Source organism: Thamnophis sirtalis, unplaced genomic scaffold, assembly GCF_051295495.1.
Source record: "Thamnophis sirtalis isolate CommonGarterSnake01/CBP01778 unplaced genomic scaffold, rThaSir2_p1.2 scaffold_4, whole genome shotgun sequence".
NCBI classification, from domain to species: domain Eukaryota; kingdom Metazoa; phylum Chordata; class Lepidosauria; order Squamata; family Natricidae; genus Thamnophis; species Thamnophis sirtalis.
This window is the reverse complement of record NW_028261384.1, coordinates 116,857,878-116,875,349: the sequence shown is the minus strand read 5'-3', so window position 1 is coordinate 116,875,349 and position 17,472 is coordinate 116,857,878. Positions and strand designations below refer to the sequence as shown.

General features: G+C 39.8%; 1 protein-coding gene across 6 annotated transcripts in view; it reads left to right on the top strand.

Annotated features, from left to right (window-relative positions):
• The window catches only part of PPP6R1 (protein phosphatase 6 regulatory subunit 1), a 58,874-nt gene extending 41,640 nt beyond the window's left edge, over window positions 1-17,234 (top strand). For 5 of the 6 annotated variants that reach the window (XM_087713861.1, XM_087713860.1, XM_087713863.1 and 2 more), the window contains exons 16-23: window positions 1,523-1,580; window positions 2,843-2,991; window positions 5,877-6,022; window positions 7,895-8,066; window positions 8,837-8,910; window positions 11,334-11,430; window positions 11,858-11,977; window positions 14,825-17,234. In XM_087713861.1, the coding sequence (XP_087569987.1) occupies window positions 1,523-1,580; window positions 2,843-2,991; window positions 5,877-6,022; window positions 7,895-8,066; window positions 8,837-8,910; window positions 11,334-11,430; window positions 11,858-11,977; window positions 14,825-14,828 (820 nt within the window). In that variant the 3' untranslated portion in view covers window positions 14,829-17,234. Of the gene's footprint in view, window positions 1-1,522; window positions 1,581-2,842; window positions 2,992-5,876; window positions 6,023-7,894; window positions 8,067-8,836; window positions 8,911-11,333; window positions 11,431-11,857; window positions 11,982-14,824 lie in introns of those variants that run through there. The other variant, XM_087713859.1, reaches the window with a different exon arrangement.
• Window positions 17,235-17,472: the final 238 nt, after the last annotated feature.

The following is a 17,472-nucleotide window of genomic DNA, read 5'->3' as shown; positions in this document are numbered from 1 at the left end:
GGAAATAGATGTATGAGTGTTGCTAGCATTGCTGCAGAGGTTGAAGGGGGAGGAGGGTCAGTCTGTCAGTGCTCCAACCATACAGGGCTCAATATTTTGAGGGGTCAGCACGTTTGCACTGTTATGCAAGCTGTATACTCACTACTTTACATTGTAGCCAAGTGTCATTTCTTCAGTGTTGTCACCTGAAAAAATATACTTCAATATTTACAAAATGTGAGGGGGTGTATTTACTTTTGATATACTGTGTATGTACACACCACATACACACACACACACACATACCATCTCCATATACGCATCAACTCAAACAAATACAAAGATTTCATCTGGGGAATCGGTATATGAAAGCTCAGAAGTATTTTACACAGGCTTTGCGATATCTTGGGGCATTTCCATCTGCTTCTTGAGAAATTAAATTAAATTAAGCTGATCAAAATGTAGCAGTGGTTGGTATGTGACTTGGAAAGCTGGTTCAAATGCTTTTCAGACAAGACAGAACATGGTTTGCGCTCAGTAGCCACTTTCTTAGGGCTTGTGTATGACTCTGTTCTGTGGCATCTGTTGAACAGCTTCCCTTTCAATGACAGGTGGTCGCACTATGCTAACCTTGGCTTCTCTCAATAAGCTAAACAGGGTCAGACCTGGATAAATGAGAGACCACAAGGAAATTCCAGAACTTAGACTAGTGAAGTAAAAAAAAAAAAGAGCTTCCAGAAGAACGTAGTGGTCAATCATATCCATTCCTCAACTCAAAGGAGACTTCATCATTACTTTATTAAAATGTTTCTTAATATAAGCAATAGCCTTCACAAGTCAATGCACAATTCTAAAATAAAGCTAACATAATAAACTCTTTTTAATGTATATACATCGAAAATAAAGAATAAAAATTGAGCCTAGTGCAAGGCAATTGGTAAACAGCGTTTGAAATGCATTGTGTAGCACTGAAAACTCCATATAGAAAATGAAAAACTAAAAACACTCCTGTAAATCTGTGGCCCATATGGAAAAGGGGCTGTCAGTTTAAATTTGTTGCAGGAAGACAGACAATACATTAACAAGAAAGAGTTTTCTGAAATGACAGCGAAATATATGAGAATCCTGCCTGGGGTGGGAGACTCTGTCCATTGAATGCTGATATTAGGAGTAGCAGAAAGAATCCACATAGCAGAAATGTAGCTAAGATGAAATCACAATCTAAATTGAAAACTATCCCTTTTCTATTAGCTGTATTGTTTTAGTGACCTTGGACAGGATACTTTGTTTCCTTTGCATTACAGAGATAGTTACTACTGATTTATGTAGAATGGTTTCAACTCTCCCTAAAGTACTTTGGAAATGGGAATTTTAGTAAAGATTTTAGAAAAAAGAAGGGGGACAAATTCCTATTTGAGCACAGCACACGAACCCTTCTTCCATTCTTTCCCCCCCAAACTGAGACTTGTGCTGCTCCCATTTTACAGTGTAATCCTGATTTCTGATCTTCACCATGGTTTTCACTTTTTTGTTATTGTTTCAGTGCTCCCTTTGACAAAACGGCCAACATCACCTTCTCACTGAATGCAGATGATGACAGTGTAAGTGTCATTCCTTGACCTACCTCACAGGGTTGTTTGTTGAGGGGAAAAACAGGAGGAATAGATATCAATCATGTTTGCCACTTTGTCTTTAAATTAAAAAAGGCAGGATAAAAACATGCACATTGTCCTCCCCTAACAAGCCTAATTTGGATTGGGATTTCCATTGCTAAACGAAGCCGTTGGTAGATGAAATATCATATCAATGTGACTTCGCTGCTCAGCAACAACAATCCCAATTGCAGTCATTAAGCAAAGACTTCATGGTTTATGGAGATTCTCAGTCATCGAGGTCATGGTTGTCCCAAAGGTGCTTTTTTAGGAGGTAGCTGGACTTTCTTGTCCACACCCATTTCCACTACTCAGGTGACTATAAGGACCCAGATAAACCTATTTAAAAGAATGCAAATGACTAGGTGACTGCAAGGAATATAAATCCTCCCAATCCTCACCATCCAGTCAGAGTTGAAGAAGCTTCTTGGATGAAATGTCTTCAAAGAAAAAACAAGAAAGTCCAGCTGCCTCTTGAAATAAATACCTTTGGGACAACTATGACCTCACAGTTCTCCTGCCATGCGCAAATTTTCTGAGTCTGTCCCATTGGTTCCTCCCTAAATGGTTCTGGGTAGCTCCCTTTGGCAGGTGAGACTACACTACTCAGCTGCGCTCGTGTTGAACTCCCATCCCCTACCTGTCTCCCCCTTATCTCTGTCCTTTTGGCCGCCTTGCACTCCTCCAGGTGTTCTACCGCCTGCCATCCCCAGCTGACCTGTGCTGTCTTGCTCCTCCCACTGCTGGTCCAGGATCCATTCACTGTGTGAAGGCATGATCTCTCAGGACACGTCTGGTCCTGACGCAGTGGAGCCTCATCTGCTGAAGAAGGTTGCTCACTGGGCCCAGCTGGGGAAAAGATATCAGGACTAAGAGGCAGGGTGGCAGCACAGGCAGCGGTTGCACAGATGATGGTGATGGCTATCTGCATTGTTCAGGGCCTTACCAGCAGCGGGAGGAAGAGGATGGCAAACATCAGCCAAGGTCACAGAAAAAGGCAGCAATGATTCAGTGATTTGGAGGTGGGGAGGGTTTCAACGACTGTAACTTTGAAGACGGGTCAACTGCCATTTGTGCAGCACCATCGTAACTTCAAATAGTCATTTAATAGATGGCCATTAACGTGAGGACAGCAACAAAGACAACTATCTATTATCCTTTCTAAATTTGGCCACTGCTCTGATCTGTCTCTGCTCTCCAATCCTCTGTAGCCCAATGCCAACCTTTTTGACATCTGCTACAAAGAGCGAATTCAGCAATTTGACGATGATGAAGAGGCTGATGGCTCTGATGGGGAGGACATCTGGCAGGAGAAGGAGAGGACTATCACTTCGGGTACCTCACCATCTATGACAGTCAGGTAGGGGAGAATCTATTGTATTAGCTTCCATCAACACACTTTGGACCAAGAGTTCCCCCCTTTCTTTTTTTCCTTTCTTGAATACATGTATTCTGGTAAATAATTCATGTTTTTATTTTCAAAGACACACAACTTTGCTTGGTTTATTGTGGTTAAATCATCTTCCTTATTTCTATCTTAAGCTAGCTCATGTTTCTCCTGTTTTATCTTGCATGAAATACATATGCCTTGATGGTTTTTTCCCTGTTGTTCCATTGCCTTTGCATGCACAATCTCATTTTATAAATATATTTTGCCTCTTTAGGTCAGTCCTTTCATTCTCAGTCTTTGGTTAGAGTGGGTGAAGAATCATGCAAAACAAAATCAAACAGGGATGCGAACTAGATAAAAATATTGTGTGTTAAGATAATACATTTTAGACTTGCTGGGAATTGCTGGGGGTGTGAGAGGCACATGCAGGCAGCCTCCTTCCCAGGATCCTTGAAGGTTTTCCACAAGAGGTTTCCATTTTACAGGGATGTTCTTTCCATTCTGTCTCTCTGTCTCCCTTATTAATCAAGCAGAAGGAAAACCTCCTTTGTCATGTTTACCAGTAAACTGCAGGTCATATTTAGACGAGGCCTGAAGAGTACTTCTCGGGTCCTGTCACACATTCTTGCATGCTGGGGCCTTGTCAGCTGCCCTCTTCTACAAAATGGGAATGAGCAAATAAAGCTAGACCGGATGACATGAATAGTGTTTTAGCATAGCTTAAAGTGCTTAATAATACATAAGACTATTCTTAGTAGCCATGAAATTGAAGCTGAAGATGATTCAGTGTTCAGTATCAGCTTCTCTGTTCAAGGTCCAGACTTTTAGCTCTTATTACTCTCAACTGCATATCTTTCCTCCCTTGAAAATTCTCCCCATTCAAAAACAAAAAGCAAAAGTAGACATTCCGTTTTGGAAGCCTTTTTTCCCCTTCTCAAGTATGTCTAATCTGATAAATATAGTGCTTGTTGCTTCCTATTTTAAAATGGAATTTGTGTCACTAAAAGGAGATGATTTAATTTTTAAACTCTCCTTTGAGCTTTTTCCTACATCTGATAATACTTCCTCTGTTGCCACTATTGTCACATGAAATAATCTTTTGGGGCCGCTCTTTGCTGTCAGCCACAATTGTGTGATGCTTGGCTCCAGAATTTCCTATTATGGCTGTTTTCTTGAATTTTGTTGGTTAATCCTGTAGACCTTCTGTAATAATCTGAAGCATTTAAATCTTTGTGATAGATTATTCTTTCTTCTCTATTAGCTATAACAGGTACATGCTACCTGCTGTTACCGTGGGGGTGGGAGGGTTTATTTTTAATGTTGTACACTGCCGGAGTCACCTATTTGTGAGTTTGAGCAGCCATACAGATTTGTTTAACAAATAAATATATTTTATATTTATATCTAGGGAATGCATTTTCAGAATCAATTTGGGCTCCAAGGGTCATTAGGGTAGAGTAGAACAGAATAGAAAGGGACTTGGAGGTCTTCTAGTCTTATCCCCTGCTCAGGCAGGAAACCCTACACCACTTCAGACAAATGGTTATCTAATCTCTTCTTAAAAACTTCCAGTGTTGGAGCATTTACAACTTCTGGAGGCAAGTTGTTCCTCTGATTAATTGTTCTGCCAATAAATTTCTCCTTAGTTCTAGGTTGCTTCTCTCTCTGATTATTTCCACCCATTACATCTTGTCCTACCCTCAGGTACTTTGGAGAATAGCTTGACTCACTCTTCTTTGTGGCAGCCCCTGAGATATTAGAACACTACTATCATATCTCCCCTAGTCCTTCTTTTCATTAGACTAGACATACCCAGTTCCTGCAACAGTTCTTTGTATGTTTTAGCTTCCAGTCCCCGAATCATTTTTGTTCCTCTTCTCTGCACTCTTTCTAGAGTCTCACCATCTTTTTTACATCATGGTGACCAAAACTGAATGCAGTATTCCAAGTGTGGCCTTACACAAGGCATTATAAAGTGGTATTAACACTTCCTGTGATCTTGATTCTATCCCTCTGTTTATGCAGCCTAGAACTGTGTTGGCTTTTTTGGCAGCTGCTGCACACCGCTGGCTCATATTTAAGTGGTTGTCCACTAGGACTCCAAGATCCCTCTCAGAGATACTACTATTGAGCGAGGTACCACATATACTGTACCTGTGCATTTTGTTTTTCTTGCCTAAATGGAGAACCTTACTTTTTTCACCATTCAATTTCATTTTGTTAGATAACACCCAATGTTCAAGTCTGTCAAGATCCTTCTGTATTTTAAGATGATCTTCTGGAGTAAAATAGACTTAAAATACAGATTGAGATTGAAATTGGGATTGATAATTTAATGATCCTACCATTATCAACATTTCTAATTGCTTAAAGCCTCTTTTAGTCGTCTTTGGAGGAGGAAATTGGTGCCTTATACTCCGTTAAATGGACAGTAGTTTGCTTCTACGGCTATATTTATACATGGTATTAAGCCACAATTTATTGAGCAAGCCTTAGCAAACTGGCTCATATATATTAATCCAACACCCAACTAAAGACATTATATTGTGATGTGAAGCTGCAGAAAAGGGAGTCCACTGGAGTAGGGCTGGTTATAGGCAAGTATGGAATTTATTTATTCAGCATATGGCATCTTATACATGGACTGGCAATATATATTAATATTTCACCTAGATTAGTAGAACACAATAAAATATAAATGTTAAAAAGATCTATGTTCAGATACCAATGTCTAGGCCTTCTAACCATTAAACCGTTTATATTTTTTAAAAATTAGATACTGGATTGGTATATGCCCTCAGTTTATCGCAAGTGTGGAATAACTTATTTTATCTGATTTTCTCACCCTTTTACAGAAGACTTGGTAGCACAGATAGTGAAGATAGTGAAGACTCAGAAGGTGAAGGGGGTGAGGAAGAGGATCCTGGTGGGGGAGATGGAGAGGCCGTCCCTGTCAGTAATGGCTGTGGTGAACAAACGGAAGCGGAAAGGACATTAGGAGGTCAGAATTCAGAGATTGGGTTGTTGGGGTTGGTTAATAAGGGGTGAAACAGAGGCAAGCCACTATCTGCTTGTTTGAGCATCCTTAATAATGGGAAATAAATTCCTCTAGGAAGTAAGGTAAGATTGTTCCTGATGTTGCTGCCACCAACAATCGTTTTTCTGATTCGAAACTGTGTGCTTATTTTGGTAATGAGACCTAATGGAATAGAGGGAAAAATCTAAACAGGAGTAGTCCATGGTGTAATATGTAGGAACAAGAATGAAATAGTATTTATCACCTTTAAATATGGATTCTGAAATAAGCATTATTCTACATTGAATAAAGTAACATGCTTGTCATTAATAAAGAGTGTTTCAACTTGGATAAGACTTATAGAAAAGATGAGTGGCATAAAAATTTAATAAATAAATCTAGGTTTTGAAATATTTTTGCCAGATAATTTTGTAGAAAATATCCAGGTTTGGGTTGTTGTTGGTTTTTTTGAATAATTCACTTTTGCTGAGAGTTACAATTTTACATTATTTTCAAGGAGTATTGTCCTAGCCAAACTAGCTACTTGCTCTTACAATTTCAGTGATTCTTCTGTCAATAGCTCTGACTTTCTTTGGCTGAAGATGCTGTTATTTAAGCCGTAAGACATATACTTGGCAGTGGCAGAGAGCTTCATTCTCACATGTTCTTCCACGCAGATCTGCTGATTTGCAGTCTTCTAGTTGAATCCTTAGAACTGTAGCCCTCTCTATTTTAGTCTTCTCCTTCATCAGGAATGTAACTTAATTCTGGTTTAAAATTCTTGGGAGCAAAAGTTCCAAGTTTACCCAGTTATAGCTACCTGCTTCTTATGCAATACTCATGAGTACATTATACAAATGAAAAAAGGAGGGACAACTGGATCTAATGCCAGTGGTATTAGAGAAGAAATGACATTATGGCGAAATAAAAGAAAAATCATAACATTCCTTGAAAAACTACCTAAGTGATGTTTTCTTCATAGTATCTATTGTCAAATAGCCCCAAAGATATTGTTCAGCTTAAGCTCCCAGCTTCCTCCTCTTTGGTCATGTTTCCCAGGATTGCTGGGAATTGACATTTAGCAACAAGAGTACCACATTTTTTCATCTTTATTTATTTCATGGCTAGGAAATCATTTTCTTGAAAGTAAAACTCTTTTGGCGTAAAAATAATTGGTTCTTTTGTTGAGAAAAGGTGATCTGGATCATCTTCTTCTCAATCTCTGGACATTATTAGTATAATCGAAGAATGTATAATAATGTAAGGAAATGCTGAATTTTAAAAAATGCTCTTTTCCCACATTGCACCAAGATTTGATTTATACCAAGATCTTGCCAAATGGCCTAGTTTGTTAGGTTACTTGCAAATAATGGTGTTACTTGAAACTCTTCTTTTGAAATATGCCTTCTGTTTTTGGCATCTTGAGAGTCAAGAAACTATAAAAGCACATAAATTCATGGTTACAGGTTCAAGACAAAACCTGGATTTTAGAACAAACTTGGTTTGATTTGGCCTTTCATCGTAACCTGTATCCATATACTTTTACTTACATGTAACTCAATTGGGGAAACCTTCATTTTCATTATGCCAAAGAGAAATCAGCAGTTATGGTAGGATTGTACCCAGCTTTCCTCAACCAGCTGCTCCCCTGATGTGTTGAGAGTTCAAGTCCCAAAATTTCCATCCAATAATCCTAGTAACTTTGAATATTGAGCTATGTTAACCCAGAACATTTGGTGAGCAATAGATTGGAGGAGACTATTATAACAGTTACAGGAACACGAAATAGAGCTAGTTATCTCTGTAGTCGTTCTAGCACCAGATAAGTATCTTTTATGCAAACGTGGTCTTTCCTAGATCCTAGCTGGGCAGACAAATCTGATCTGTCCTCAAAGTCTACGAAACCCTCACAACTGGTGGCGGCTGATACAGGAGCAGCAGTGTGGGACCAACCTAACTCAGGTGGCTCCTGCTCTGGCAAAGACGAGAATTGGGCGTCCTTTCCAGAACCCTCTGAACAGCAAGAGAGGTGAGGCTTTGGGATGATTAAATGCTTACCCATTTGGGGACTGAAGGGAACTTCAATTAGATTTCTGGGGCCATGTCTTTCAGGGATTGGTGCTTTCAGGCAATTCTGTGTACCTATGTTGGAAGCATAATGGATGTTCAGGGGTAACATGGATAAATCTTACAGAGGCTTAAATTATCCCATTTCTTAACCACCACATACTAGATGCTGGGTAACATCATTTTGCCATCATGTTTTGGTGATAGAATCAAGAAGTGCACTGGAAGCTGAATGTTGTCATTCATCAGATTTTGCTCATTTCTGCTACAGGTAGGGGTAGGGTTAGGGTCCAGGGCAAACAGAATTGGAAGTGATGAGAAGAGGAGTTTGGAGGAGAAATAACAAATTTGGGAGCCCATGCTGCAGTCTACACAGTCAATTGAAAGCGGCCAAGGAAGGGATTTTTGGACTTTTTACTTATTTGGTTGTCTATGGGGCTTCTTCAAGAGGCAACTGGAACTTTCTCGTTTTCCTTTGAAGACGTTTTGCTTCTCATACAAGAAGCTTCTCCAGCTCGGTTTTCAGGACATTGTTGTTTGGTCACAGAGTCAGCTAGATACTTAGATCTGGCATTTGTATCCACCTATCAAGTCCTTCCCAAGGAGAAGGGATAAGACAGATGTTTTGGTTAATAATATTAAAGGCATCATCTTAGGATATAAGCTCTTCCAAGTAAAACATTTTGCAATTGACTGATGGTAATTTTGTCAATTATTATTTTGTTTTGCTAGTTCTTCTAAAGTGCCCACAGAGCCAGCCAGCCTCTCTCAGGAAGTGGCACAAAATAATGGATCCCAAGTAGAAGGTGAGCATCACTGATTCTTCAGAAACTGCTTTATTGTGTCCAAAGTCAATGTGATTTATTTATACAAAACTACTGAAAAGTACATACATGCTGGGACAAAAATGAGTGTGTATGAATTTTCAGTTCATATTTTGAAAGGGATAAATATAAAGGCAGGAGTTGATGTGGTCAAAGCTAACAATCTCAGGAGAATAAGAATCTGAGCAAAGCCAACAGTCACATTCACTCAACCTATCATATTGCTTTTGTACAAATCAACACTGCAGGGTTTTCTTTTTTAAATCCTTCTGTCAGCAGAGCTGGAAAAGGCAAAACAACAACAACACAAAAGTAGAGAAATACTCAGGAAGATTTTCATTTAGAGACTTTAGTTTATGAAAAATTGCCTCCGGGGAGGGTGTGCATAAGTTGTATTGAGTCCAAGGAGGGTGTGCTTAAGAAGTTTTGAGTCCAAGGACGGTGTGCTTAAGAAGTTTTGAGAAAATTGATGCCATTTTCCATAATACTAAAACTATGGAATAATCTAACTAAGATGAAGGTTGGGAAAATCTGAACAGATGTTAACAAATATTGTTTTCTTCACATACAGGATAATGACACTACGAAATTTGCTACCCTAAATGTAGACTTAGTTGGCAATTTAGACTGCTACTGGGTATAAAGTTCCCAACAGTTGCTAATCACAATATTACCTCCAGCATCAAATACTATATGCCCTTGCATATTAGTTGTGATGAAGAATAAAAATGTAGAGAGTAAGGAAAACTACTTTGTCAGAAATATTCAGGATCTATTATCTAGGCTGAAACAATTTTTAAGTCTAGAACAGCAAGATAACAATCTGGGAGATGCCTCCCTATTTCGCTGACATACAACAAAGAAGGGGATGTATAGATCAGTTATAACTGATCTCAAAAAAAGTAGCTTTAGCCTTCCTGTAGAGTTGGTTTTCTGATATGGTCTGTGGCTGATTTGTGGGCTTCCATTGAGCACTGTGTAAACTGAAACCTGGATTATATATTCACTACAGCTCTTTATGCATTCTAATAAAAATTGCACATGTAATTTCTGCAAGTTGATGCAAAAAGTTAGTATAATACAAATATAATGAAAATGAACCATATTTACCTAAGCCCTAGTTATTGTGGCCCAGAGGTGATGTCTTAATATAAAATGACTCCTATAATTTCTCATTCTGTTGATAAAGAGTGTCAGCCATAATGGTGGCATAACTCTGGGCAGATACTCCCCAATGCTAAGTGGATTCCTTGCTTCCTGGCAATGATACAGATGGGGTGTGGCATCCAGAACAGTTGCTATGTAACAGCCTATCAGAAGGACCCCCCCCCCAGGCTTGGACCCAAAAACACAGCGGCTATTTCTTCCTCCTCCTCCTTTCCCTTGTTCATCCTTCCATTCTGGCAACTACCACAGGAGGGCAAGACAATAGCCTTGCCTTCCTGAAGACCATCTCGGCCTTCCCCAGTCTTTCTGCTCCACCATTTCTTTTCCTGCACATATATAGACCCCCGTATTTATATTCAACCCTGCCAGGTATCTGTTCCCTCTGAAAATGGTCTTCACAAGTAAGGGAGCAGCAACATGCCACATCAAGTGGATCCATTTTGTAGGAACTCCTAGGACCATTTCATTATGTATTTTATATATATATAGGTATAAAATGTAAGCAATTTATGACCTTTAGATTCCAAAAAATTGTGTTTGTGTTTGTGTGTAATATTTCGCTCTTGAGAAATCCAGAGCTGCAACAGTTGGTTAAGCTAATTAAGCTGTATGAATGACATGCCTATCCTGTGGAATACAATTGGTTTTGTATCTTGGTAGGGAGTTCACCTACCTTATCCAGGTCCATCATTCTGATCCTTTGCACAATGCCTGTATTACCCGTCTTTCTCACTGCTCCTGCTTACCTCTTCTCCTGCCTCTTTGAATGGACAACTCCCATGGCCTTGACAAGCATGGCCAAGAGAAGTCTCTTAGCCTTGTGTTCCCAAAAGCTTCCTTGAAACTTCAACCTACAGCTCATCCACCTGTGATTACTGTAAATTTAGATCATCCTTAGTTCCCCCCCCCCATGTTGCTGGATTACCATTCAGTATTCGCTACCTTTATAGCTAACAGCAATTGGAATCCACAAATTTTTGAAGAGTCACTGGCTCCCCAGGGCTAATCCATATGAATAGGGGAGGAAGCAGGTGGGGGCAGGGCAAACAGTTACTGTACTCCTAAAGCCTCAGAAATATTAACACTGTGGAAATGCAGGTTTGGGATAGATGGTAGCTGGGGTAAGGCTTGGTTTTCCTTCCAGAACTGTCATTTTCCTCTATAACAGCATGTATTTCCCATCCCTTATCTAGATCTGATTGGTTGGTCTTATTTTTTTTTTTTTTGCCTTTTTATAGCAGTCTCTAGTGTTCCACAGGATCCTCCCACCCCAGACACTGGCCCTCCAGAAGAGATAAACCCACCAAACTCTTCTATCGTGACAACAGTAGCCAGGTAAGATTGTGAAACACTTGGAATCAATAGGAAATCCAAGAAACAAGAAATTTGGTTAGGCTGAGATGTTTGGGGGGAGGGGAGGAAAACACTAGACTAAAAGCAGCTTTGGAACACAGAACTGGGGCAGCATATAAATAAACTTCTCAAAAATAAACTTCTCAAACTGACGACCATGGCAAAATGAAGAGCTGGGGAATAGGCAACTTGAGAGAGACTGATTTTAAAAAAACTTAAAAATGTGAAATTGCAGGCATTAAAACTGAAAGAAGAAAAACTGCCACTTCTCTATGGGGTGCCTTCCTCAAACCTATGATTGTATTGTTTTCCTATAATCACTGTTTGGGACTATGAATATAAAAGTAATCCACATCAAGGTGCTAAAGTAGTCTTTTTCCCCCTGCCTTTCCTCCACCTTCTTCAACAGCACAAAAGAACCTCCCCCATCTACCTCTGATTCCACCCAGCCACTTCCAGGGACAACAGAAACTCCACAACCTGAGCACAGCAACCCACAGATAGAGCAACAGCAGCAATCGGCAGCCAGGTAAAATATTGTAGGAGGTTAGGATTAAATCACAGAAGAAGGAATTTAATAGTTGCAAGAAGATAATCTCAAATTATTCATTACAAGGCAGCGAGAGTGAAAGTTAGATGTAGTTGGAAACAGGCTATCAGGCAAGGTTTTCTGGAAGTCTTTAATCACAGAATACTATAATGCAGATGCAAACTCTTTCCTGTCTCTTTCCCCTTATCCTACAATTTTTAATTTTTTCCCTACTGCTTTTGAAGCTTTAAAAAAACCACAATAATTATTGTGAATCAGAAATTCTGCTTCTTTTACTTCTGGTTTTGCAGCAAACAGCAAGTGGTGAGAAAGCCAATCCTTTCATATGTCCTGTAACCAACAAATTCTGTAAGATCTCAACAGAGATTTCTGCATGAAATATTCATTGCATAACATCCCTCATATCACTAAACTAGTAAAGAAACTGAAAAATACAAAGCTCTTAGTATTGCATTCTCAATCATTTACGGAGGCACTGTAATTGGCACTGTAATTAAATTGGGAAATGCAAAACTAGGAGGATTAGAGAGAGCAGTGTCTGATTTAATGATGTTACAATGAGTTGCAGAATCACTTCCATAATTGGAGCCAGAGTCTCATATCTGATAGTTCTGCAGAATTATGAAAATAGGATTTTCTCAGCAGTAGAACCTTTTTTATATATAAAGTTGGACCCAAGTACAATCTATGATTTTTGTTTTGACAAATATGTCAAAATATGTACAAAGGTAGACATACGAAAGTATTATTCAGTATCAACATAAGCATGCAAATATTGACATTTTGGGGGGAAATGACCAATATATAACAAGAGTACTTACTATTAGCTTGAAAGGATTATACCTAGTATTATCTCAGAGCGACATTCCCAATTTTTTTTCTTCTTCTGGAGGTTGTGTCACTCCTACAGGTAGTCCTCAACTTATGACCACAATTGAGCCCAAACTTTATGTTGCTAAGGGAGAAATTCTTTAAATGTTTTGCCCCATTTTACAGCTTTTCTTGCCACATTTGTTAAGTGGATCAGTGCAATTAAATTAGTAATCCTGTTGTTAAGTGAATCTCGCTTCCCCATTGACTTTGTTAAAAGATGGCAAAAGACGATCACATAATCCAGGAACACTGCAACCATCATAAATGTGAGTCAATTTTCGAATATCTTAATGTAAATCATATGACCATGGAGATGCTACAATGGTCATAAGTGTGAAATGTGATCGGAAGTCACTTTTTTCAGTGGCGTTGTAATTTCAAACAGTCACTAGGTGAACTGTTGTAAGTCAAGGACTACCTTTATTTGGTCAGAAAATAATTCATTCATAAAAAATAGTCTGAGGAGGATAAACAATCACATATCTATATAGTTGAGATAGGTAATTTTTAATGGCATTTCTTTTCTATCAGTTACTAGCGGTAAAACTAGTAATTTCCATTTTCCTTTTAAAAACTACCTGTGGAAACAATCAAGTGTTTTTCTTTCCATCTTTTAAAATCCTACTACAAATTATTTCATTGGATGATACTTCTGAGGCTTTGGATCTCCTGAAGACCAAAATGTTATGGTTCTCATCATTTGTTTATACTTTTCTTAAAATAATAATTATACAATTAAGACTTTTTATCTATTAGAGAAATATTCCCTTCCCTTCCTGGTCATTATAGTTCTTTTATGAGCTGCCTCCAGAACTGTGCATAGTTGCATAGCCCTCAACTCAACAACCACAATTGGGATGAGAATCTCTGTCACGAAGCACTATTGCTTAGTTATAAAACAGCTGCTATTATGACAGTATCCAATTTTATAATCTTTTTTGCCCTGGTTGTTAAGTGAATCTGGCTTCCCGCCATTGACTTTGCTTGTCAGAATCTAACTGGAAAGGTCACAAATGGCAATCACATGACCCTATAATGGTGTGACAATCATAAGCAACAAGGACAGAGGTGGTAGTCAGCCGATTTGGACCTGTTCAGGTGAACCACTAGTGGAAATTTTGAGTAGTTCGGAGAACCGGCAAATACCACCTCTGGCTAGTCCTGACCTCCCACCCCTGTTGTTCCCTGTTATATAAATTTCCTTGTTTTTAGCTCAGCTGATTTGGGTGGCAGAGCAGATTGCCGCACCTCAGCTGAGCTAAAAGTCAGCTCAGCTGACACCAAGGGTAGTCTTTGAGTGCTATGCGCGCAAACCGTGAGCACACACACGCACTCTTATAGAATTGGTAGCAAAAGATTTGGGATCCCACCACTAAACAAGTCATTTTTTTGGCACTATCATAACTTCAAACAGTTACTAAATGAATGGTCCAGTTGAGGACTACCTATCTTTCTTAGCAGTTTGTTAACTTGATTTTAAAAAAGGAAAAAAAAAACCCCAAAGCCATTAAAGGTCATAAAGAACAATTGTGAATTACATTAGGTTGTGCACACTTAGTGGAATCTTTGAGGTCAAACAGGAAAACTCCATAAAGACTCCATTAATCAAGGTGGGATTTCCATTGCACTACATAAATCTTTATCTTAATTTCTAATAATTGAAGCAAAATGCTCTCTGTGCCATTTGACCCTGTTCTCCAGTCTTGGCCATCTTTTCTTTTGTGTTGATTTGGCAGTCCTCTTAGTTCACTCATCTGGTCTGCCCATAGCTGCTGCTCGCTTTACAAAAAGATGCTGAACTTGCTAGAACTAGAAGCTTATTTTGGAGAATGCAGATTGACATTCAGATGCAAAATGTCCGGATTATGTCACACTCTCCCATTTTGTTTGCATGACTTTCTATGAAACCAGAGGCAAAAAAGCTAACTTTTCTCTCTTTTTATTCCTCCCCAGATAAAGGCACTCAGTGGGTCTCGTCACTGGGAAAGAACCACGGCTGCTTGCTCGATCAAGTCTATTTTGCCAGGGACTGTCCTCAGTCCTTCCGGTGCCTTCACCCCTATGGGCAGGCGGGGGGCAGAAGAGAAAGCAGCAAGGGGCAACGAAAGGGCCCAGCCCTCTCTCCCTATCTCCCCTTCCCCCCCCCCCAAGCAATCACTGAAGAGTCTGGTTCCAACAAGCACCTGTGAGAGAAATGGATGTGTGTACGAGGGCTGCAACATCGCCCCCCTTCTGGCACATCGTTTGGCGAATCCCAGCAATGGTGTTTACCCCCCCCCCCTTACTCTGGCAAGGGGCAGCAACCTTTGGCCCAAGGCCTCTCCCCCTGCATTCCCTCTCCTCAATATGCATTCATACACACTGCTGCACTGAGTAAACCTGTCTTTGATGCAATTAAAATTGATGCTTGAATCATATCAGAAGTCTTCTGATGGGGGGGTAGTGCTAGGTGGGTGGGGAGAAAACCCATCAAGGAACTCCCTTTCTCATGACCCTTGAATGTCCCGCTTGCGAGCACATTTTTTCCCATCTACACATTTGATCCAAGGGGAGGTAAGCGTGACTACTGGAAGCATCACACAGGATAATCAAAATGGGCTTGCTTCAAACAGGCATAATGGGCTTTGCTTAAAGGTTAGGACAGCAGCATGTGAGATGGAATTTGTGAGACACACAGTCTCTTTTTCCTATTAGGGTGGAACTCTGTTTTGCATTTTAGTGCTAAATCCTCTGCCTCCCCCATCCCTCCATCCCCTCAAGGGAACTTACTGGGTAGCCCACATGAGAAAGCAGAGAAAACTTTTCTGATCTGTTGGCCAAACAATATTAGCAACACCTCCCCAGAACTGCCCATTGTTAACTTTGAATCTTCCACCAATTTGCTCAGTAGGACTTCAAACCTCTTTATGACCATTTTGAATCCTGAATTGGAACCCCTAAAAGTTTTCATCTTGATTCTTCCTATTTCATCCCCTCCCAGGCATAGTCACCACTCACTTGGTTGTCAGTCCTCTTCTCTTTCTCTTCACATTGGATACTGCCCTTTCCAGCTATTTTTTCCTATAGTGTTTAAACACCATTTTTTCACCAGTGAAAAAGGAGTTATTTCCACAGTACCAGCTGCATTGGTAGAAGGAGAAACCGCTAGATTCTGTCATCACTTCCTTTCGGTTAAGAAGTGAGAGAATCTTAGGGGTCAGCCCCAAGTGACTTATTGTGTCCTTGGAGAAGCCATTCATTTTTAAGAGGCATAGCAGGGAATTCTGTACCGCTGTTTTGTTAGTACTTATTGACAGTCATCCCCCCCCCCCTCCATTTCAGTGTGTTGGTAAATCACCAGCCGTGCTGTAAGAGATAAGCCTTAATCTTTGAATATTGGCCTACTTAAGCAATTGCCTACCATATCTCCCCATCACAGCCTAGAATCCATTTTACAGGAGTTTTCTTATATATCTACAGCACATTCCTAAAATGCAATTTAAATTTCCTCTTCTTTCTCCCCCACTAAGAAACAAAAGAAAGTTCTGAATTGTGGGTGCAGTTCTTTGACTCTTGAAAAACTCTGCTGCCATTTCTTGTGTTCCTACTGAGAATTCTACACTTTGTAATACGCAAGACTCAAACTGCCCTTGTAAACCTGAATTACAGACTTCCTTTCTGCAAGATTTGCTCCAAAGTGTCCTCATTATGCCACTTTTTTTTTTTGATGATGATGATCAAAAGTCTCCATTTTCAGTCCTTACCCCATTAAATTATAATTCTTTTGTGTGACTCCTAGAAAACAGAATTATCTCCTCCCAAATCCCAGAATTATGTTGGTTTTTCCCCCCCTCCATCTCTGATCTCCTGGACTTTCTGTAACTCTTTTGAAAGCAATCAAACAATCAAAATCACTATGCCATCTTTGCCCCCTGTCTACCAAGTTGGCCAAGAGCATGACAAAACTCAACCAAGAAACGGAGGAGGATCTTATGTCAGCCTGCTCTCTTGATAGGGGAGAAAGGAAGTGGGAACAAAGATTGAACCTGGCTTTTGCAGAGGCCAGTGTTTGAATATCTGGCGTAGAATGAGAAGTTATGATGGGAAATATTCTTATGTAAGAAGTAAACCCACACACACTCTTCCGCCCTCTCTGTACTTGCAGATAGTAGATTTGTACCCCTCCTGTCTCCCTCTTCTCTCATCCCTCAATATAAGTGGCAATATTTCATGAAGCTCTTAAAATCACAAAGGAGAGAAGTGGCCTTTCGCGTTGTCTGCGTCATGCCATTTTGTTTTGTTTTCTTTTTCCCTGTGTGCGTGAGTGTGTGTGTATGTATGTATGTATGTGTTCTGTTTGAATAAAGAGATTCTATGGCCATAATTGTTTCTTAGTTTTGTTCTTCCTACATAGCACGTTTTTGGCTTCTGAGTCCACTGTCTCACCTGAGTTTTTCCTCTCTTATTTTTCTTGTGTTTTATGTGTACTACAACATGATGGCTATACCACTTTGCATTCAGTGGTGGTGTCACATGTTGTACTGTGAAAGCTTCGCTTTTTTTAAGTTGTAGTCTCTGAAGGATAGAAGTGACTATGAAGACTGGCAAATGGTCCCTTTTGT